The following is a 23832-nucleotide window of genomic DNA, read 5'->3' on the forward strand; positions in this document are numbered from 1 at the left end:
GGAGAAGGTAAAGTGCAGAATGGGCCAAGTCAGGTAATAAAAGGAGAAATACACCATGAGCAAACTTGACCTACTTTATTATTTTTCAGGAGCTAGTCCACATTAATGAAATATTCTAATAGAAAGCTCCATTTCTTTTAAACAGTTTCCCTTTCACCTGCACAATGTAGTTCACTTATCACTGCCTTTCCCACCTTCAGCACAGTAAATATGCTCCCACTTTGTTGAATTATAATTTACGCATTGCCCCTTTCAGGCTCTGAGGTCCTTATGGTTCAAGGTCAGATTTTAGTATTTCTGTATATCCAGAGCCCCGCACATGTCTGTACTCAGTAAGTTCTTCATACATGTCAGTGAAATACTCATGAAGAGCAGCAATGAGCTGACAAGGAAGCGGGGTGTCAGGAAGAGGTTTCTTTGAATGAACAGATGATGTGTAGGTTCTTCAGCTTTCTTGGAAACACGTTCCCCTTCAGTATTTTCAAGTTCTTCTACAATCTTCGTTGGTTTGTTTGTTTGTGTGTTTGTTTGTTTTGAGATGGAGTCTCACTCCGTCACCCAGGCTGGAGTGCAGTAGCAAGATCTCAGCTCACTTCAGCCTCTTCCTTCTGATTTCAAGTGATTCTCCCGCCTCAGCTTCCCATGTAGTTGGGAATACAAGCACCTGACACCATAGCTGGCTAATTTTTGTAGTTTTAGTAGAGACGGGGTTTCGCCATGTTGGTCAGGCTGGTCTCAACCTCCTGACCTCAAGTGATCTGCCCACCTCAGCCTCCCAAAGTGCTTGAATTACAAGCATGAGCCACTGCTCCCAGCTTGTAATCTTTGCCCAACCGGAATGCAAAAGTGATTTACACAGCAAGGTAGTGAGACTTAATCCTTTTCTGTTTTTTCACAAATACAGGATTAGAAGAAAACAAATGGCCAGGTGCAGTGGCTCACACCTATAATCCTAGCACTTTGGGAGGCCAAGACGGGCACATCCTTGAACTTAGGAGTTCAAGACCAGCTTGGGCAACATGAGGAAATCCCATCTCTATTTAAAAAAAATGCAAAAATTAGCCAGGTGTAGTGCAGTGCACTTGTAATCCCAGCTATTTGGGAGGTTGAGGAGGGAGAATCACTTGAGCCAGGAAGGCAGTGGTTGCAATGAGCCAAGATCGCACCTCTGCATTCCAGTCTAGACAACAGAGCAAAACTCTGCCTCAAAGTAAAAAAAAGGAAGAAGAAAATCAATGATTTCTTATTATGATATATGTATAAACAGGCAATACTCTCCTTGCCCTAAGCTTCCCACTATGTGGAGCAAGACCTTCAACAGAAGAGAGAGAGATCCAGTTCAGAGTGCCTTGAAGTGTCTTTGAAAAGTTAGCACCGGGGCTTCCTCGCCTTTGTGCCATCCGGGTCTCTCGCGCTTGCGATTTAGTCTGAGGCGAAGCTCCGGAGCGGCCGGTACTGTTGAAAGCGACAAGTGGAGGCACCGCTGTAGCGGCCGGGACTCTGAACTATGGCGAAGTCACCCAGACTGGAGAAATAAGTCCATATACAGTATGCTGGCATGAAAGCCTCCCTGGCTAGTGATACAGAACGAGATGGACTAGCCCCAGAAAAGACATCACCAGATAGAGATAAGAAAAAAGAGCAAACAGCTGTATCTGTTTCTCCTAGAGCTTCAAAACATCATTATTCAAGATCACGATCAAGGTCAAGAGAAAGAAAACTAAAGTCAGATAATGAAGGAAGAAAACATAGGAGCCGGAGCAGAAGCAAAGAGCGTGCTAATGCGCGAAGAGACTGAACTGAAGACGCTGCAGCCTCAGATAGCAAAATAATAAGCCTACTTCATGATAAGAACCAACTGCTTCTTAAAACAGGCAAGAAGACATGAATCCAAAGATAAATCCTCTAAGAAACACAAGTCTGAGGAACATAATGACAAAGAACATCCTTCTGATAAAGGAAGAGAGCGACTGAATTCATCTGAAAATGGTGAGGACAGGCACAAACGCAAAGAAAGAAAGTCATCAAGAGGCAGAAGTCACTCAAGATCTAGGTCTCGTGAAAGACGCCATCGTAGTAGAAGCAGGAAGCGGAAGAAGTCTCGATCCAGGAGTAGGGAGCGGAAGAAATCTCGATCCAGAAGCAGAGAAAGGAAGAAATCAAGATCCAGAAGCAGGGAAAGAAAACGGCGAATCAGGTCTCGTTCTCGCTCAAGATCAAGACACAGACATAGGACTAGAAGCAGGAGTAGGACAAGGAGTAGGAGTCGAGATAGAAAGAAGAGAATTGAAAAGCCGAGAAGATTTAGCAGAAGTTTAAGCCGGACTCCAAGTCCACCTCCCTTCAGAGGCAGAAACACAGCAATGGATGCCCAAGAAGCTTTAGCTAGGAGGTTGGAAAGGGCAAAGAAGTTACAAGAACAGCGAGAAAAGGAAATGGTTGAAAAACAAAAACAACAAGAAATAGCTGCGGCTGCAGCTACCGGAGGTTCTGTTCTCAATGTTGCTGCCCTCTTGGCATCAGGAACGCAGGTAACACCTCAGATAGCCATGGCAGCTGAGATGGCAGCCCTGCAAGCTAAAGCTTTGGCAGAGACAGAAATCGCTGTACCTAGCTACTATAACCCAGGAGCTGTAAATCCAATGAAATTTGCTGAACAAGAGAAAAAAAGGAAAATGCTTTGGTAGGGCAAGAAAGAAGGGGACAAATCCCAGTCTGCTGAAATATGGGAAAAATTGAATTTTGGAAACAAGGACCAAAATGTGAAATTTAGGAAATTGATGGGTATTAAGAGTGAAGATGAAGCTGGTTGTAGCTGAGTTGATGAAGAAAGTTACAAGACTCTCAAGCAACAGGAAGAAGTATTTAGAAATCTAGATGCTCAGTATGAAATGGCAAGATCACAAACCCACACACAAAGAGGAATGGGTTTGGGTTTCACATCTTCAATGCGAGGAATGGATGCAGTTTGAAAAAGATCACACCTGTAAAGTTTGGGACTTTATAGACTTCTTGTTCTGATGTCAGGTCCTTGTTCACCAAACAGCTAGCATTCTAGCTTGCATGGGTGTTGCATTGACTTTAATTTATTGAAAAATCTGAATTTTTGTAAATATCAGATCAGTGATACTGGTGTTAGTGTTGTAATCAGGTTAAACCCACTTCCATTAAACTTGACAGGACTATAGAAGGACAATATTTTTTAGTTCATGAATTCTACTTTTCAAATATAAAAGCTGCTGGTGGGGATAAAATCTCATACATGGATTTTTTTCATGTCTGCTGTCTTGTGTATTTTTGTACTTAACCTTGTACAGTTATTTTCATCTCTTGAAACATGAAAAAAATGTTATGTAGATATTCTTTAGAAGATCTGGCCATTTGGCTCATAATCCAGCATAGATAAGCTGGGTGGTGATAATAATAAAAATGGTTTTCTCAAAAAAAAAAAGAAAAAAGAAAAGTTAGCACCAAGGAAGAATCCCATTCTAGTTTAACAAGATATAATACATCTCTTGAAATTTTATAGGAAAATATCTTTCTTTCACTTACTTGGGGATGAAGGGAAAGATCTGAATCCCTCAACCACGAGTAAAATACCAGAAAAGACACTTCTCCTATATGCCTCCTATGCTGGCAGGACAAGTGGGCACAATGGGAATGGAGAGTATATGCTCACATGTGATGAGGTCATGGCCGCTCCCAGGAGGAAAAACAGATTTGCTGTCCCCTGTAGAGACCAAATCCATGGACTTGCTTCCAGTTGATTCTGAGTTCCAAAAATCATGACCTCTGAGCTGCTCACATCATTCAAAGATGAATGCAGAGGAAATGAATGCAAGAACATTGGAGACAGCAGATATTGATATTAAAATCTATACCAAGGAATACCCTTCCAGAGACATGCTCCGGAGCCTCCTTTTCAAACACGGTGATTTCCCAGTGACTATGAGCACACTTAAGGCTCTGATAACTCAGCACTAAGAAACTGTTGAATGCTATTTAGTCTGGTGTGAATCAAACATGTCTAAGTAACCTGTCCTCCACATAACACCTAAGAACATCCCACAGATTAGAGTCCTGCAAGACTCTCTGGAAAAGATTTGGCTGAGAAATGCCACTGGGTCTTGTTGCTCAGTCATCAACATTGGTAGGACAAGAACTGAAAAGAGTGGTCATCACCAGGACTCGTCCGTGAGGCAGAAGGTGTTTGTTTAACAGGAAATTGAAGGTCTGGTAGTGCTAATGAAGAAGGAGTCCTCTGGTGCTTGAATTAATAACAAGCCCCACTGTCAGTCAAAAGGAATGTTCATCCACCCACTGCCTGTTGCTGTTGGGACCCCTCCCTACCCATGGAGATTTCAACAAACATGAACTGAAGAGCACTCATGATATGCCAGATCTTGAGTTTGGGGCTGAAGATGCAGAACTGAAACAAGGTGTGTACACAGGTCCTGAGTCCTACAAACTCTGGTCCTGCTGAGAGGACCAGAGTTCCTTGAATGTTGGAGCTTGAAAGGTTCATAAAAATGATCTAGCTTCACTTCTTCATTTTAGAAAGGAGACCAAGAGAGTCTATGTCAATTCCCTGAAGTCAAATAATGAAAGAACTAAAATTTACTTCTCATTCTTGCTTAGGGCTCTCTCTACCAGCAAACCAATTTGTTGGCTCTTACAAACAGTGTGTATTACATTGTTTTAAGGGAAAAAAAAAATCTGTTTGTAGTTAGAAATTTCATCAACTACTTAATCCAGTCACAGCATTCATAGAACAAGCTACTGAAGAAAAGATCACAATTTTTCATCCTCAATCTTGAAATACATGTGTTGACACTCATTACTATATTACTAGTAATTGATCACTTGCTTTGTGATAGATAGTGTGCCCAGCCTCTCACCCCCTGAATCACTATATAAAGTGGATAGTATTATGACTACTTTACAGAAAAGGAAACTAAGGCATAGCATGGTCAAGACTGATGTTGAGGATCTCATGGTAGCAAGAAAAAACTGAGATCTAAACCCAATTCTGTCAGATTCTGAAGTCCATGTTTTTAGCTACAAAGCTACAGATTCCTTAGAGAGAGACTTGGGTGAGTAATAGCGTTCCAACTGCAAACACATAGAGAATTACTTCTCTAGGATGTCACCAGAGAGATAGAACCATGCGGTTCAACTGTCATTATTTTACAAATGAGGAAATTGAGATGAAAGGGAAATAGAAACATCTGGGAAAATAAATGATTCAGATGTATGCTTTTCAGATGCAGAGACTAGATCACGTTTATCCTGTCCTCACTGCCTAGAGATAGCAATTGGGTGGCTGTTAAATAGGAAATAGGCTCCAAGCGGAGACTCAAGACACTCCGGAACAACAGCAAAATATAGGAAATGACTTTCTTAGTAATGTGAAAATATCTGATTTCAGTTTTTAATAGTTTTTTGAATGCAACTGGAACTACAAGTTCCTGAAATTTAAATTCTTTGGAATGTTTAGTTATCAAGGAGTTGAATTTAAGCTCTGCTTTCTTCTTTAAGAAAATAATTTAGATATCCTTGTCATGGGGATTCTGGATGAGACAGGATTTACTTTCCACACACACACAAATCAGTCATGCCATTGCCAGGTATCCCAGCATGATTTACAATGATACATTTTTTTAAGTGAAGTGATAAAAAGTAAAGTTTCCTTTATGCTGAGATTTCCAGTCATAACTTTCTATTTAGTGAAAAATCGAGTAGACAAAACTGAGTTTCCATCTAAGGAAAATTGTCCTGAAGTCTGTATATCTCTCTTTGGGTTTGCAATTTAAGGAGTATCTAAATGTTTATTTACAGCTTCCAATTCATTGTATACCTGGCTGATTTGATGTAAAGATACCTCTGTGTTGTCTCAGATGTTATTCACTAATAAAATTATTACTAGGTGCTCTGTTTCCCTCTACCAGGACTGAAAACTCTACAGGTTTCTGATTTCTGCAGGACACACCCTCATCAGGCCATTACCCTGTTGGTAAATTAGCCAGGGCCTGGAGGGAACTCCCCAGGGTCTGGCTGCACAGAGGGGTGACCACACAAGGTGCTGAGAATCCATTGTTTATGATTTGAAAAAACAACAAAAATTAACACCTAAAATAGTAATTGCGCCATTTCTCTAACTTTTCCAGCTAATCAAGCATGGGAAGAGAGCCCTGTGATCATGCATCTTGCTGCAGCAGCCTGCATTGCCAATGGAAAGAAATGCCAAGGAGAATTAAAGGGCTCAAATGTAAAATAAGAAAAAGTATGAAAGGAAGCAAAAGTCCAAAAGGTAATGTAAATAATAAATCAAGAGCCATTGAGCACTGAACCATGTAAACTGTCAAGTTTCTAAACTTGCTAGAAACAGGAGAGGGAAGTTGTTGAGTGTTTGTGAGAATATGGAAGCTGTCAATAGTCAAAAGACTCCATTTTGATCATTAAGGGAGAAGTTCAAGATGAAGAAAGCACAAATAGAAGACAAATCTGTAATATGTACAAATGTGCAGGAAATGGAAATAAATAAGAAGTTCCTTTTTTTTTTATTTTTGAGATGGAGTCTCACTCTGTGGTCATACTGGAGTGTAGTGGTATGATCTCGGCTTACTAAACTTTCTGGTTCAAGCAATTCTCCTGCCTCAGCCTCCCAGGTAGCTGGGATTACAGGCACCCGCCACCACGCCTAGCTAATTTTTGTGTTTTTAGTAGAGACAGCATTTCACCACATTGGCCAGGCTGGTCTCAACCTCCTGACCTCAGGTGATCCTCCTGCCTCAGCCTCCCAAAGTGCTGGGATTACAGGCATGAGCCACTGCACCCAGCCACAGGAGTTCCATTTTTTAAAACTCATATTCAGAATTCAGAAATGTATTCTTTAATGCATTGTTTTATTCCTCTTAAAAGAAAAAAAAGGAAACAGCAAAAAAGACTAGGTGGCATAGTTGAAAAGATGAGAGAGCAAGTTAAAAGGATTTCCAGAATACAGAAGTAGAGCTAGTTTGATACAGCTTAATTAATACTTTAAAACCAGATATAAATATATGTTTGTATACACACATATGTATTTCAAATACTGTTTGAACTTATCCTGGGGGTAGGATGCTGAGAGTAAAAATCACCCATAATCCTTCTTCATGGTGCTCATCACTTTTAATAACTTCTGTATGCATTTCTAGATATATAAATTAATACTAAATGTGACTGTAATCAAAATCGTACTAAAAATATCTGAAAAAACAGCTTTAATAATGAAATATTTTGTGAATATCTATCTCTGTCACTAATATTCCTCTATAAAATTATTTTTTATGCATACATAATATTTCATTTCATAAATGTATCAGTTTACTTAATCTTTTTGTGACTCCTGGGTATTTAGGTCATTTCTATTTTTTTCCACTATTATGAACTAAACTGCTATTAATATTGTTGTCTCTAAACCTATGAATGATTATATCCTTAGAATAAAATCTTAGCTTTCTCAGAAATAGGTCAGATGTGTTTTAGAATGCTTGATGTAATCGTAAGAAAAATTTCCATCAAAAGTATTGAACCAATAACACAGTTGCCACAGGTGAACATGCTCTTTTCTCAACCTTGGGAATACTTGGGTGACTCCAGTCCTTTTTCAATGTAACCTTGATGGGGAGAAACATTATCTTATTGTTGTAATTTTGAATTGTTAGTGAAGTTAAGCATGTTTATCACCTATTTTCATAAATTTTTCTTTTTTTTGAAATGGAATCTCGCTCTGTCACCTAGACTGGAGTGCAGTGGCATGATCTTGATTCACTGCAATCTCCACAATCCAGGTTCAAACCATTCTCCTGCCTCAGCTTCCTGAGTAGCTGCATTACAGGTGCGCACCACCATGCCCAGCTAATTTTTGTATTTTTAGTATAGACAGGGTTCCACCATGTTGGTCAGGCTGGTCTAGAACTCCTGACCTCATGATCCGCTCGCCTCGGCCTCCCAAAGCACTGGGATTACAGGTGTGGGCCACCACACCCAGCCTACAAATTCTTTTATGAATTTTCTGTCTACATCACTTGTTAATTTTTCCCCTAAGTTAAGAGAAAGTTTGTTTTTCCTTATTAAGCTTGTGAATTTTATGCTGTTGATGACTTTTCTGGTTAGTCTTGACATATGCTTGCCTTCATTTTCAAGAGAGAAGGACTTGGCTTTATAATCTACTTGTTAATTTTAGTGATTCTAGGTTTGCTATTTTATTTATTTCTTTTTTTTTTTCCTGTTTTCCCTGGCTTTACTTAATGATTTCCACTAGAGCTTCTTGAGATGAAGGGTATTTTCATTTTTATCAGTATAGCAAAGATCATGCCTGTTTTGTTCACCACTATGTGGTATTCAGAATATCATAGCAAAAAAATAAATAAATAAATAAATAATAAGGCTTTCTTGAATTAATTAATCAAAATTTAAGGATATGAATTTTCCTCTAAATTTGGTAATGCTGATAATTAATTTTGGAAATGTACCATTCTCAATTCCACTTTTTAATAATAATCTGGAAACATAGCTTAATTGCTTATTTGTCCCAAAATAATTAGAGTATTATTTCTATAAATTTCAATTTGGGGTGACTATTGTAATATTGTTAGTGTTTCTTCTCTCAGAGGTTGTGAAAGGTATAACATCTACATTTTGTAGAATTTTTGCTGCTTGGAAAATAATCAATTTTTAAACATTGTTTTATAGTTGAAGAGAAACAGGATTTGCAAGTCTTTACATATCTCTCCCAAAATATTCTTAACAGAAAAGAAAAATAGTAACTTTACAGTTGGAGAAACTCAACAGACACCACCATAACTAACCGATGAAAATTAACCTCATCAATGATTAGACATATCCATCTCATGAACCTTATGATATAAGATGCACTGAGAAAGAAGCAACATCACTCTTTGGTATTCCTGTTCCAACTATATAACCTCTGTCCCCATCTGAAAAAACATCAGATGAATTCAAACTGCGGGGCATTCTGCAAGACAAATGACCAAATGCTCTCTGAAATTGTCAAGACCATGAGACCCCAGGTAAGAACGAGTAACTAACAGACACTGAACAGGCCCCAGGAGAAAAGCAAAGCAGAGTCCTGCCTGGGTTCTCGGAATAGAAAGGGACGTGAAGTGGAAAAGCAAGCGAAATTGAATAAGGTCTTTAGATGATAGATTCATAATAGTGGAATCGTTTAGTGGAAAACAGATAAACTAACACTAATGTTAGTTTCTTAGTTTCCTGGTTTTGATTATACATTGTTAAGTAAGCCGTGAACTTTAGGATAAGCTTGCTGAGGGGTAAAGGCAAACTGTACAACTGTACTACTTATGTTACATTTCTATACATTTAAAATTGAGTCACAAAAAAAGATTAAGATTTGTTTTAAAAGTTACAATGGAATCTATCACTTTCAGACCACGTTACCTTAAATAATCTCTTATTTCTTCAGTTATAGTTTTCTCATCTGTAAATCTAGAGTAACAGCTACATCACAGGCTTATTCTAGGGAATAAATAATATGTAAACTCCTGGCTCATTGTGCAGGCTCAACAAATGTTTATTGAATTTTTAAAAATTGTCTAAAATACTTCTTAAAGCAATGTATGTTTTTTATTTGTAGACTGCAAAGTTTGATGCAAGTCTATTAAACCTGTATTTATTTTTCATCTACTTTATGTGCTAAAGATAGAGAAGGGGTTGTCAAAACCTTCCTCTAATTTTCAGTTTTGTAAACATTTAAATGGCCCTTCATGATGTTATTTGGTGGATAAAGATTCATGGCTGTTGTAATCTTGAGTGTGTAATACATTTCTGTGCAGTCTTCTATCTCTGATATCAATAATGCTATGGTTGCTTCTTTGTTATTTGGGATGTCCTGGTATATAGTTTCTGGCTTCTAATCTCCCTCATTGGAAGTTTGATTTTTTTGGTTATTAATTTATAATCAATTTTATAGTTAAGAACTTAGTCTTTTGCCTGTCACATATATTGAAAGTCTATTGTCATAATCTGTCTTTGTTCTTTTGATTTGAATAGTTAAACACATTCCATGTCCAATGATACTGTTTTTCACTTTCATAGTTACTGAGAAAGGAAGTCCTTATTGGCCATGTGTTGTCACTTGAACCACTTGAAATGGCTCTATCTGAGATTGGGTGGATGCTTATTCAACTCTTTCAAGCAAAAATCAGGAGATAAGGGAAAAAAAGTTTAATGAGCATTTGTGGCCTGCCAGGAATCAGAAAGGAGGTCATTAGAGATGTAAGCTGTAACGGGGGCCAGATCGACTCTTTGTGCAGTTAGTTTGAAGTGGCACTGTGGTACAGCTGACTTCCTCATGGCTTGCATGCCTGCCATTAAATCAGTGCAGCTGAGCCTCTGTGTTTCTATGCTGTCCGTACCGGGTGCATCCTTGCAGTAAACGCTAAGGGCCTACTCCCCAGAATGCCTGATCCTTAGTGTCTGTGGGGCTTCCTTGGAATCTGCTGGGGGATTCAATATGTTCTTCTTCTTGTTCAATGATCTGCTCTCACCTCCCTCTGAGTCCCTGCCATCCATTTCCATGGTCAACATTATGTAAGACTCAAATTAGTCAGTTTCTCATTCAGTCCAATCTTACCTATGCTGTATCATCCAGAATTGTGTATGGGACCTTCCTCAAGATGCCAGTCTAGGTTCAAATATTCTCCTAATGCTAAAAAATACTCATGTGTCACTTAACAGTGGGGATACATTCCAAAAAAGTCATTGGTAGGCAATTTCCTCATTGTGCTAATATCGTAGCTAGTACCTACACACACCTAGATGGGATAGCCTATCAAGCTACATACCTAGGCTATGTGGTATAGGCTATTGCTACTAGGCTACAAATCTATACAACATATTACTGCACTGCCTACTTTATTATAACACAATGGTAAATATTTTATATCCAGACATATCTAAACATAGGAAAGATACAATAAAAAATGTGGCATAAAATATTTAAAATGCTACACCTGCATAGGGCACTTATCATAAATGGAGCTTGCAGGACTGGAAGTTGCTGTGAGTGAGGCAGTGAGTGAGTGGTGAGTGAATGCGAAGGCCTAGGACATTACTGTATGCTATTGTAGTCTCTGTAAATGCTGTACATTATGCTACACTAAATTTATTTTTTAATGTAATTGCGCTACAGCCTTATGATGCCTACAGTGTCACTAGGCAGTAGGAATTTTTCAGCTGAATTATAATCTTATGGGACAGCTGTTGTATATGCAGTTCATAGTTGATTAAAACATCATGTGGTGCATGATAGTATCTTGTCTTAGGCTAGTGTTATTTCTAGGGAAGTAGAGGAGATAAATGTATGAAGTTAAATTGTCACATCAGACTGAAAAAGAACACCTTTCAATTCTTAGAAACATCAAACATTGTCAGGTGACTAACGCTGATAGGATAAAACAAGGTTGAAACAGTGAAAGTGACTCAATTCAAATACGTCATGTTTTTTTCTGGGATCCATTTTCTGTTTTAGTTAAGGAAGGTGGAAGAAAGTAGAAGCTCGAAGATGATGAAAGATGAAGAGAGGATAAAGGAACAGATTTGATTCCACTTTTTTATTTTATTATTCCCATCTCTGTGACTTAATTCCCCAAAGTTTACTTGAACTCTCAAAGTTGTTTTAGCTGAAAAATTGGGATAATAGCTCAACTCCTGCCTCAAAAGGCTGTTTCAGGGTTTAAATAAATTATTCTCTGTGGAAGTACTTTGTAAATTTTAAAATTCCTTTACAGTACTGAGGCATCGTACAACTCAAAAGGCCACCATTCACGTTGAAAATGGTGCCTGCTCTTAGAACAAAACTCACATAGAATTTGTGTAAAATACAAAGGGGACTGTAACTCCTGGAGTTTTACCAGTGGCCCTGAAACATATTAAGCATTGTTACTACAGCTGTAAGTCTGATGTGGCAAATGAATACAGGATGAGGTGTTGTAGGTAAGATTTGATCAAAAGGAGACATTGCATGAGAACATACCAGGTGTCAGAGAATCTAATGAGTGAATTCCAGGGGGGAGCTGGGAGGCATTTCAAAATCTTATATCATTCCAAGAATCAGTGAGCCAGGGTACCTGGTTACTGGACCAAACATCATGAGAGACTGGGTTACTTGAGCATGCACTGGTTTATAGGGAAGGACGTCTAGTAACTGCTGGACAGAAGCAATGAAGAGTCAAAGCTGTTGGCAAAGATTGAGCAAAACTTGGGCCTTCCCCAAAAGAAAGCCTCAAGCCTGCCTTGCTCCAGAAAGTTGGATGTGAGGACCAACAGCGTAATCTTCACCTGAGTGCTTGTTAGAAATGAAGAACCTCAGGCTGCATTGCAGACCTACTGACTCAGGATCTGATTTTAACAAAGTCTGTGAGAGATTTGTGCACACCACAAGTGAGCAGCTCTAGTCTAGAAGGATCTCTTTATTTCAGGTTTACTTTATCTATTTAGAAGTAGTGATACAATGATGACGATTAGACATGATTTATTTGTGTTTTGGTAGGACTTAATGCTTTTCATATAAATCTCTCGCTTGAGTCTCATAGCATTTCATGAGAAAACCACTTAGAGAATTTAGTTGCCTGGACAAAGTTAAATGAATGGAACAGAACTGACTACAGAGATGATCACCTTATTTATTTTTAAGCAATAGTTTATTGAAGTTAAATCTTCCTTTCTTCTTGTGACATCCCATGGGAAATGGCTTATATCGCTATTATAGCAATTTGCACAACCTGCCTTATGTTGAAGCTATTTCTGGATGTTGATTATGATATCATGGAGAGCCTGGTATTTCCTCATGGTACCCAAAACATTATTTGGTTATAATAGGTGACCTCAAAACTCAAAATTGGTTTGAATCTTCTATACCAGAGGGAAGGATTTGCCTCTCCTGACACTGCTCAAGTATACTGCCAAGGAGGTCATTTTTATTTTATTGATCTCAATAAGTAAGCTGTGAGAACTTCAAAGGTGCCTGGTAAGAGGCAATTAAAGTAACCAAGCCTTATCACATAGGGATGTTTGTGAACACTTTATTTCCAAAAAGGCAATCCACCTCGAAAGTACTAAAAAATAAGTTTTTGTTCCCTTTGAAGTGTCATTTCTTTAAGCAGTCTCCTTAACTCGCTGCTCTTCTGACCCCCTTAATAGCAGATACAATTCATTTCTTATGCAGCCTGACAAAAAGGATGCGCGGTATATGGCACTGCATATCTTGACTTCATTATTTTCTCATAGCAAGGACTTGAAACTGTAATGTGTGAGAAGGAGAAGGTGCCAACATGACATTTACTACTGCTAATATGAATCTGATTAATCTACAACAAGAAACATCATCTTAACTCTTTGTGTTCTACAAGGAGTGCAACTGTGAGAAGCAAAGGGGTTAGTTTGACCGAATCACGCACAGCATTCTTTGGGGACAAAATAATAATGTAAATAATTCCTTGGCAAGAAGCGTCTGCAAATTCTCCGATACAAAGGGGACCCTTTTCCACAGAGAAAAACTCCAAGTGAGGCAGAAGTGCTTCTCAGCTCTGTACTTGGTTCTGAGCTCCCCAGTTACAAGGAAACTTTTGCGTGCAGGTGAGAAAACAGGCTAAGGTGAGAATTGAAGCCACCGAGAGCAGTGTTGAATCTTGCTTTTTTCACTTAAAAAATATATCAATCTTTTTGCTATTTGTTGCAGTTTTCATAAGTATTATTTTAAATGACTGAATTCCCATAAATGGATATATAATAACCATTTATCTTTTGTTGGGCATCCTGATTCTAATTTTTCATTATTACTAATGGTATTGTTGTGAATGTCTTCACGCATATAACCTTTGCTATATTTTGGATCATTTCATTATAATAGATTGACAAAGTCTAGAAAAAAATAATTTTATGGTTCTCCTGAAGGGTTATATGTAATTTCATCATTTCAACCTTGTTGGAACATATGCACTGCACTGTATTATCAACATTGCCAATTAATATATGAAAATGTTGGCATGGTCTTTTCAATATGTATTTCCTTTTCTGTGTGATTTTTATTTGTATCCTTTCCTCGTTTATTTACTTGAAGCTTATTGTTTTTGTTTTATCGGTTCGTATTATTTGCCTATCTGAGAGGTTAAAATGCTATTTTAATTTGCCTTAAAAAAAAAAGAGGTTTAAAAAAAATGTTTAATACCTCCTTTTATTTTACCTTTAAAAATCCCCTCTAAAACAAACCTAAAGCAACTACTGGAATAATGTACATTTGTTAAAAGAAATGAACTCTTATTAAACTACTGTACTTATTTAAAAAAAGAATAAATTAATATTCTTGTGTATATTTAAGAGCTATTCTCTATTCCCTTTCCTATGAACTGTTTGTATCTTTTTTCTGTGGCTTCTGTTTTTTATTTTCAATTATTAATTCCATTTCATAATTACTTTCCAATATGATGTCTAAGAGTTGTTAAGGGAGGAGGGAGGGCAGAGCAGGATAGGAGGCTCTATTCCACAAGATCATCCAGGGATCCAAGCCCCCTTCCCTGTAACTGCTCTGTCATCTCCCCAGGTTTTTGTCCTCATCCTCATGGCCACTGCTGGTTTGCCACTGGCAAGTCTGAATTCTGGGCGCTCTAACATGGGAAGGCAGAAAGAATGAAGACCACACAGTTTCCTTTTTAAGAAAGTATCCAGGAAGTTGCACTGTTTACCTACCTGCTGGAAAGCTGGAGAAATTCAGCTGGGCATTGAGGTACCCTACTAAAACCCAGAGGGCTTATTGTTAAAGAAAATGGAATATATACTGGGAAAATTACCAGTCATTGCTATAAGATGTAAGTGAAGTTCCCCTCACAAAGTGCCAAACACTTATTCCGGCACTATTTATTAAATGAGACACTTTCTCCCATTGTTTACAGATGATTGTCTCTTAATATCTACTGATTCCAATAAAAGAGGGCTAGGCATAGTGCCTTACACCTACAGTCCCAGCCCTTTGGGAGGCTGACATGAGAGGATTGCTTGAAGTCAGGAGTTCAAGACCAGTGTGGGCAACAAAGTGAGACCCCCCATCTCTACAAAAAATCTTTTAAAAAATAGCCATGCATGTTGGCATGCACCTGTAGTCCCAACTACTCAGGAGGCTGAGACAGGAGGAGCGCTTGAGCCCAGTAGTCTGAGGCTGCAGTGAGCTATGATCATACAAATGCACTCCAGCCTGGGTGACAACATGAGATTCTGTCTCAAAAAAAAAAAAAAAAAAAAAGTCTTGTAGGTAATGGGGGGATGGAGTCAGCAAACTACCATGGCACTTGTTACCTATGTAACAATCCTGCAAGATCTGCCTATGTACCCCAGAACTTAAAGTATAATTTCTTTAAAAAGTCGTGTTTTCCTGGACAATATTCTTTTTTTTTTTTTTTTTTTGAGGAGACGGAGTTTCGCTCTTGTTACCCAGGCTGGAGTGCAATGGCGTGATCTCGGCTCACCGCAACCTCCGCCTCCTGGGTTCAGGCAATTCTCCTGCCTCAGCCTCCTGAGTAGCTGGGATTACAGGCACGCGCCACCGTGCCCAGCTAATTTTTTTGTATTTTTAGTAGACACGGGATTTCGCCATGTTACCAGGGTGGTCTCTATTTCTTGACCTCGTGATCCACCCGCCTCGGCCTCCCAAAGTGCTGGGATTACAGGCATGAGCCATCGCGCCCGGCCCCCTGGACAATATCCTTATTACACCATTGTCATTACTTGTTAATATTTATCAGAGGAATATATAGTTTGTCAATTTACCAAATTTTTTATAAGCATATTACTGTTGGGTCACCTGAATTAAATTATTTAGGTTGTCAAAGGGAGAACATTTATCTCGTTTTACAGATGCATCCACAGAAGCAAAACATTATTTTAATCTCAATGGATAATAACGTAGACTTGAAAGACACTTTAAGATTCCAAACTTGGCCAGGCGCGGTGGCTCACGCCTGTAATCACAGCACTTTGGGAGGCCGAGGCGGGTGGATCACGAGGTCAAGAGATCGAGACCATCCTGGTCAACATGGTGAAACCCCGTCTCTACTAAAAATACAAAAAATTAGCTGGGCATGGTGGTGCGTGCCTGTAATCCCAGCTACTCAGGAGGCTGAGGCAGGAGAATTGCCTGAACCCAGGAGGCGGAGGTTGCGGTGAGCCGAGATCGCGCCATTGCACTCCAGCCTGGGTAACGAGCGAAACTCCGTCTCAAAAAAAAAAAAAAAAAAAAAAAAAAAAGATTCCAAACCTGTCTTGCGAAAAAAAGAATCCCATTAATAAAATAAATGCGGTACCATATTTAGGGTAGGCACTAGATCCTCTATTTGAGTCTTGATTCAAAAAAAAAGGTTGAACAAACAAAGACATGTGCAAATAGGCTACATTAACTTTCTAAATGTGAGTGAATCGAGATCTCATTTCCCTTTACATTGAAAATTATATTAAGGAATGGTGAAAGATTAATAAAATTTAAAACTTCCATAGCAGAGGAGATAAGGGTTAATAAAAATTAATAGAAAGTTTTGTTTCTCCTGCATTGCCAGGGTTCATGTCTGTCTCTAGTGGTTTCCATAGTTCCTGGAAAACGCCATCCTTGCCAATTCTTGCCATCTTTGCCTGGGATGGGGGACACACTGGTTCTGGAAATATAAAATCTTGACATATTGGTTGGGTTGATACATGGGCTGAGACTGAACATTATCAGAGCTTTTTTTTATTGCATTTTAGGTTTTGGGGTACATGTGAAGAACATGCAGGATTGTTGCATAGGTACACACATGGCAGTGTGATTTGCTGCCTTCCTCCCCATCACCTATATCTGGCATTTCTCCCCATGCTCTCTCTCCCCACCTCCCCACCCCCTGCTGTCCCTCCCCTATTTCCCCTCGACAGACCCCAGTGTGCGATGCTCCCCTCCCTGTGTCCATGTGTTCTCATTGTTCAACACCCGCCTATGAGTGAGAACATGCAGTGTTTGATTTTCTGTTCTTGTGTCCGTTTGCTGAGAATGATGGTTTCCACTTTCATCCACGTCCCTACAAAGGATACGAACTCACTGTTTTTTTATGGCTGCATAGTATTCCATGGTGTATATGTGCCACATTTTCCCTGTCCGGTCTATCATCGATGGGCATTTGGGTTGGTTCCAAGTCTTTGCTATAGTAAACAGTGCTGCAATGAACATTTGTGTACATGTGTCCTTATAGTAGAACAATTTATAATCATTTGGATATACATTATCAGAGCTTTAAAAGTAAGGGTCTACTACCTGAGATTAAGTAAAATTTTGAAAAATGTACTTTGCATACTTATCTCTATATTAAGCCTGTTAAGATTATCCTTGTCTCCAGTATGGACAAATGGCTTTCCAAATCCTAAAGTCGCTCCTTTAGAAAGACTTTGAGCCATCTTCCAATTCATCTCGCTGCTGTAAGGCAGGATGATAATTAAACTGCTCAGAGAAATGAGAATCCATGTTCACTTTAACACTCTTCAGTGAAGACTGGTTTGTGAGGACTTTGTCGACAGGTCTCCTCACTTAGGGATACGTCACACTCCAGGAGGCTGGAATGAGAGACAGAAGAAAAGAGCCCTGGAGGACAAGGTCTGGGAATGTCCCCAGGAAGGCTTTCCAACTGTGTTCCTTCCTCAAGCAGAGGAAACAGCTCAGACATGAGAGCTGTGGGCCAGCAGGGTGACTGCCACGTGGACTGAATACTTCTCACAACAGGAACTCAGAAGACAATTTCCAGGCTAGACACATCACAGTTGCTGCAACTCCCTCCCCCTCCCCCTGCCTAAATTAGAAAGGTGCCCAGCACTGCCCCAGAGCCTATAGATGGCTGTGCCAGAGTGTTCTGGTGTTTTCTAGCTTAACACCGTCAATGTGATCAGCTCTTTAAGACGGCACAAGAAAGGAAGGGGTGGTCACCCTGAGCGCTTCTTTTACTCTACCTGCTGCAGAACAGTTCCTGTCTCTGCTCAAATAAATGGATGAAGTTGGGCAGATATAAACTGGATATGGCACAGTGGAGGCCCTTGAGACAGTGATGGAGGGGAGAAGGGAAGAGTTGGAGGAGGAAGAAGGATGTCTTCACCTACTTTAGGTTTTATTTGAAATTTTAGAAAATTTAAGCAGCTAAACACAGAACTTTACATTAAATGAATATGTTATTAAAATCTTGGCCAGGTACGGTGGCTCACGCCTGTAATCCCAGCACTAGGAGGCGGAGGCAGGCGGATCACCTGAGGTCAGGAGTTCAAGATCAATGTGGCCAATATGGTGAAACCCTGTCTCTATTAAAAATACAAAAATTAGTTGGGCATGGTGCCGGGTGCCTGGAATCTCAGTTACTCAGGAGGCTGACGCAGGAGAATCACTTGAACCCAGAAGGCGGAGGGCACAGTGAGCGGAGATCATACCACTGCACTCCAGCCTGGGCAACAAGAGCGAAACTCTGTCTCAAAAGATAAATAAAATAAAATAAAATAAAATTCTGAGGGAAGAATCAAGTCATCCCTATGTATACTCAAGGGATTGGTCCTAGGTCTCCCTGACTATAACAAGCTCAGTGCATGCTCAAGTCCCACAGATGGTCTCATGGAACCTACCTTAAGGAAGGGTCTGCCCTCCCTCTGCATTACGTAGGTTTCACCTTTCCGTGGATATTATATTTTCTATCTGTGTTTGGTTGAAAAAAATCCACCTATAAGTGAATCCACGTAGTCAAAACCTCTGTTGTTCGAGGTCAACTGTAGTTTCCTCAGCACAGAAGTAACACAGTAAATCATAAAAGGAAAATTTGACCACATAAATATTTAGCACTTTCTATGGGAAATCCAAGGCAAGAAAGCAAAGGGTAGGCTGGGATGGATGATAGAAAATTGCTCAACAAATTTCTTAAATAAAAAGAGGTCATAAGCGAGCAGAAGAACATTGTAAACTTGACAGCTAAATGCCAAAGAATACAAGCAGATCATTCATGGGCAGGAAAACAGAACTATCATCAAAATATGGGGAAAAACTCAGTGATTCTCACTTGTAATCAGTGTTTGGCAAATAAAAACAACGAGGTGGCAATATTCTTCACTTTTTAAATTGAATTAAGATTATGTGTACAGGCAGAACGTGGTGGCTCGTGCCTTTAACCCCAGAACTTTGGGAGGCTAAGGCAGGTGGATCACCTGGCTAACATGGTGAAACCTCATCTCTACTAAAAATGCAAAAAAATTAGCCGGGCGTGGTGACAGGTCCTGTAGTCCCAGCTACTCGAGAGACTGAGGCAGGAGAATCGCTTGAATACATGAGGCAGAGGTTACAGTGAGCCAAGTGTGCCAGAGCAAGACTCTGTCTCAAAAAAAAAGGTTATGTAGACATTTCCCAATTCTAATCACAGTGTAGTGAGATCTGTCCATTAATTGTGATTATGTTGTGTGTGTTTTTTAATGGAATTTGGAAATGTGTATGGTTTTTAAAAAATCATTTCCTTGTTCCAATAATCCCACTTATAAAATTCTAGTTTAAAGGAATGTTTCCAAACATGGAAAAACATGTATATAGGAAGATGATTACAAAAGCAGTTATGTGAAAAAGTTAGAAAAATATCCAGCAGCTGGATTCTGGCATAGAAACTTAGTGGCACCTTGTATACTGCAAGCAGTGATTATAACAATTAGAATGTAACATGAGAAAATATTATTGAGTGAAACAAGTGGTGAGAAATTCTGTGGAGGATAGGTGCAATGTCTTAGTCCTTTGGGGCAGCTATAACAGAAATGCCATAAACTGCATGGCTTAAAACAATAAACGTTTGTATCTCACAGTTCTGGAGGCACTGACAAATTCAGTGCCTGGTGGGGCCCGTTCCTCATAGATGGTGGCTTCTCGCTGTGTCCTCACAGGGCAGAAGGGGGAAGAAATGTATTCCTGAGCTTCTTTTATAAGGGCACTGATCCCATTCGAGAGGGCTCTACCCTCATGATCTAATCAATTCACAAAGGCCCAGCTCCTAACACCATCAATTTAGAGATTAGGTTTCAACATAGGAATTTTAGGGAGACACAGACCATAGCATATAATGGACTATGAATGTAATATGTGTTTGGAAAAAAAAAATGACTGAAAAGAAATATGCCTGTAATCCCAGCACTTTGGGAGGCCATGGTGGGTGGATCGCCTGAGGTCAGGAGTTCGAGACCAGCTTGGCCAAAATGGTGAAACCCCGTCTCTACTAAAAATGCAAGACAATTAGTCAAGCATAGTGTCACATGCCCATAGTCCCAGCTACTCAGGAGGCTGAGGCAGGAGAATCACTTCAACCCAGCAGGCGGCAATTGCAGTGAGAAAATATTGTATCATTGCACTCCAGTCTGGGTAACAAGAGTGAAACTCTGTCTTATTAAAAAAAAGGAATATGCCAAAAAGATAAAAATATAGTAATGGCTGGGTTGTGACCATGAAATGACCTGGGATTAACTTTCTCATTTGTGACATTTGCTGAGCTTTCTCCCCAATCCTCCCTTCCTATTGGCTTTTATATAAAAATAATAAACATTTTAGGTTAATATGAGAAAAATGAGATAAAATCTTAAAAATATTTTCTTAGTTTACAGTTACTAATATGTGCTTACTATAAAATAGTAAAATATTTCACTCTGCAAATCATCACTAAGTAGTTATTCTATCCTGTTGATTGTGAGCCTTCACAAGCTGTTTAATGCTTGAAAGATGGGAGGCAGGGAGTCCTTTTGTTAACGGGGGAAGGTGTCCAGCTTCTTGGCATCTTGAACAACGAATTGGATAAAATGCACAAACAAAGCAAGAAAGGAAGGAAGGGACTTACTAAAAATGAAAGTATACTCCACAGTGTCGGAGGATGCCCGAGCACAGGGCTCAAGGGTCCTGTTACAGAATTTGGGGGAGTTTAAATACCTTCTAGAGGATTCCATTGGTTACTTTGGGTATGCCCTATGTAAATGGAGAGGATGAAGTAAAGTCATTTACTTGGTCTATGCCTTATGGAGAGGATATTTCCTGTCACAGATGAAGTGTGAATTGGCCTTAATGTTCCCTGCCTCCAGACCCTTATTTTCCTGCCTCACTTAGGAAAAAAGAAAAAAACAACAGTAATTCAGCCAACATGGTGAAACCGGGTCTCTACTAAAAATACAAAAATTAGCCGGGCACGGTGGCGGGCGCCTGTAATCCCAGCTACTTGGGAGACTGAGGCAGGAGAATCACTTTAACCCCGGAGGCAGAGGTTGTGGTGAGCCAAGATTATGCCATTGCATCCCAGCCTGGCCAACAAGAGTGAAACTCCATCTCAAAAAAAAAAAAAAAATCAAAATGTCACTCTGGTCTTGTTCTCTTCTAGGAACATGTTTGCTGCAGGAGTACTCGTATCCACACTGGGCCCATCATCAATATAAACAGCAAGGAACTGCAGTTTTAGATGAACTATCTAGAGACAAGCAGGTCCAGATTCTGGCCTTTAAATAGATATAAAGACCTCCTCAGACATTTAATTGTTTCTTTCCCCAAGGTAGAAATAGTGGAAGTAGCATGGTGGGGGGACATCAGGCAGAAGTGGGCTTTTACCCCAGCTGTTTCCTCATTTGTAAAATGGGATTAATATTAAGGCCTAATCTCGTAGAGCTGAGTTAAAATGTTTAGCTCAGGTTACGGGATGGAGCTTGTGGCTGCAAGAAAATCATCGTTAGGATGAGGTGAGAATCACCTACCAAGACAGGGGACCCAGAGAAGAAAGAAGGTAGGCAGGGCATGGGACACATAAAGGACAAGATTCCCTTCCAGAGTGAAGAGTCTGACAGCTGGAACTGAGAGTTAAGCTTTCATCTGTTGCAATACCTACACTCCACAGAGCGGAGAAAACACTCAGGCAAACAAGGGCAAGAAAGGGCCTCCAGGACAGCTTCCTCTCAGTTCCCAGGACAGCGTCTACTTGTCTGCTCATCTGCCCAGTGGCATGGAGCTGCCTGGGTCCCCTGACACCTTGAGGGGCCTCCTTCCTTTACCAACACCAAGGGAACCAAGGGAAAGAGGGTCAACTCCAGACAACCCCTTTCCGTTCTCAACAGTGAGAGGAGCAAGTGCTCATTGACCTCAGGTTAAAGACATGGTTATAGTAGCAGGAACCCTAAGAGAAACTGAATTGGGTCATGAAATTCAAGTCCAGTTATTCCTCCAAAGAGCCATTTTAGCATGTCTTTAAAACCCTTTTCCTGCTTCACCATAGCTTCTTTGGATTTTGGCGGTGAAAATGCCAAACATCAGAAACCTTGAATACATGAGTATCCAGATTTAGCAAAACCAACCTGTATCGGTTTATATATCCATTGTGAACATTGCCTGTAGCTTGTGCTTCCCCACGAGCCACTGCTCCTGACTCAATTAATTCATCCCTGATTTCTGGTTGTTACGAATCTTTAATCTGGCTGGCTTTCTCTGAAGTTTTAACACAGAAGTGCAAGGAAGATAGGGAAATTGTTTCCGAGATTCTGGAACAAGATATTTTGAAGCTCCTTTAACAAATAATTTTAAAAACCAGATGCCTTTATGTATTCTTCTATGTAAAGTGTGAAACGTTCAGATGGTCATCAAACGACAAGTGGAATTGCTTACAAGTATCTGCTTTGTGGAGAGAGAGGGCATTATTTGGTCTGAATTCAGCAACCTTAACACAATGAAATCAGTGTCATCACCTTAATTTACAACAATAAAGATGTGCATCTGCTATAGTAATATGATGCCCAAACAGGTCAAAGAAGATTTCATTGCCTTTACTTGCTTTAAGTAAACATCAAGACTAAGAAACCATACACTGACCGGGCGCGGTGGCTCACGCCTGTAATCCTAGCACTTTGGGAGGCTGAGGTGGGTGGATCACCTGAGGTCAGGAGTTCAAGAGCAGCCTGGCCATCAGGGTGACACCCCATCTTATATATAAAAAAAAAGAGACCACACATTTGCATTTCATTGAACTGCTTTGTAAAGAGGTTAAACCAACAAAATTAATTAACAGAAATTTACTGAGCACTGATTAGGGGCAAGGAAATGATGAAGTGAACAAGGCGACAGTGCGAGACTGTCTCAAAAAAAAAAGATACACGCACACACATATATCATGTGTGTGTGTGTGTGTGTATATATATATTTATTTATTTTTATTTTTATTTTTTTGAGATGGAGTCTCGCTCTGTTGCCAGGCTGGAGTGCAGTGGTGCGATCTCAGTTCACTGCAACCTCCACCTCCTGGGTTCAAGTGATTCTCCTGCCTCAGTCTCCCAAGTAGCTGGCACTACAGGCACGCATCAGCACACCCAGCTAATTTTTGTATTTTTAGTAGAGACGGGGTTTCACCATGTTAGCCAGGATGGTCTCAATCTCTTTGTAATTACCTAACCTGGCTTAGCCTAACTGACTCCATCTTAGTTGCAAACCTGACAAGCTTTCTCTAGCCTCTCCCTCCCTGCCTCGGCCCTCTCAGGTGCATTACTGGGTCAGGCTGCACTGAAAGCTTTGAACCGTTGAGAGGTTCACACTGTTCACAGTACCTGTAAAAATTGTAACTGCATCCTGCTTGGCAAGTCTATCTGCTATTGTGAATATGTTCCTTGGTGATTGATTGTATGGAAAGTTCCCCCTGCTACCCCTCTTAGTGATTGTATGGAAATACCCTTAGCAACCAGCAATCCTGGGAACCTCCTGCCCTTTGGTTACCAGCCTCCTCCTAC

General features: G+C 39.9%; 1 protein-coding gene across 1 annotated transcript; it reads left to right on the forward strand.

Moving 5' to 3' along the window:
* The first annotated feature begins 1821 nt into the window (after nucleotides 1–1821).
* LOC105733269 (arginine/serine-rich coiled-coil protein 2-like) lies at nucleotides 1822–3249 on the forward strand. The gene is given in 1 exon segment (XM_021671056.2): nucleotides 1822–3249. A coding segment is annotated over 1 exon segment (1128 nt). The 5' UTR covers nucleotides 1822–1844; the 3' UTR covers nucleotides 2973–3249.
* Nucleotides 3250–23832: the final 20583 nt, after the last annotated feature.

Source organism: Aotus nancymaae, unplaced genomic scaffold (assembly GCF_030222135.1).
Source record: "Aotus nancymaae isolate 86718 unplaced genomic scaffold, 86718_ANA_hifiasm-v0.15.2.pri h1tg000057l, whole genome shotgun sequence".
In the NCBI taxonomy this organism is placed as follows: domain Eukaryota; kingdom Metazoa; phylum Chordata; class Mammalia; order Primates; family Aotidae; genus Aotus; species Aotus nancymaae.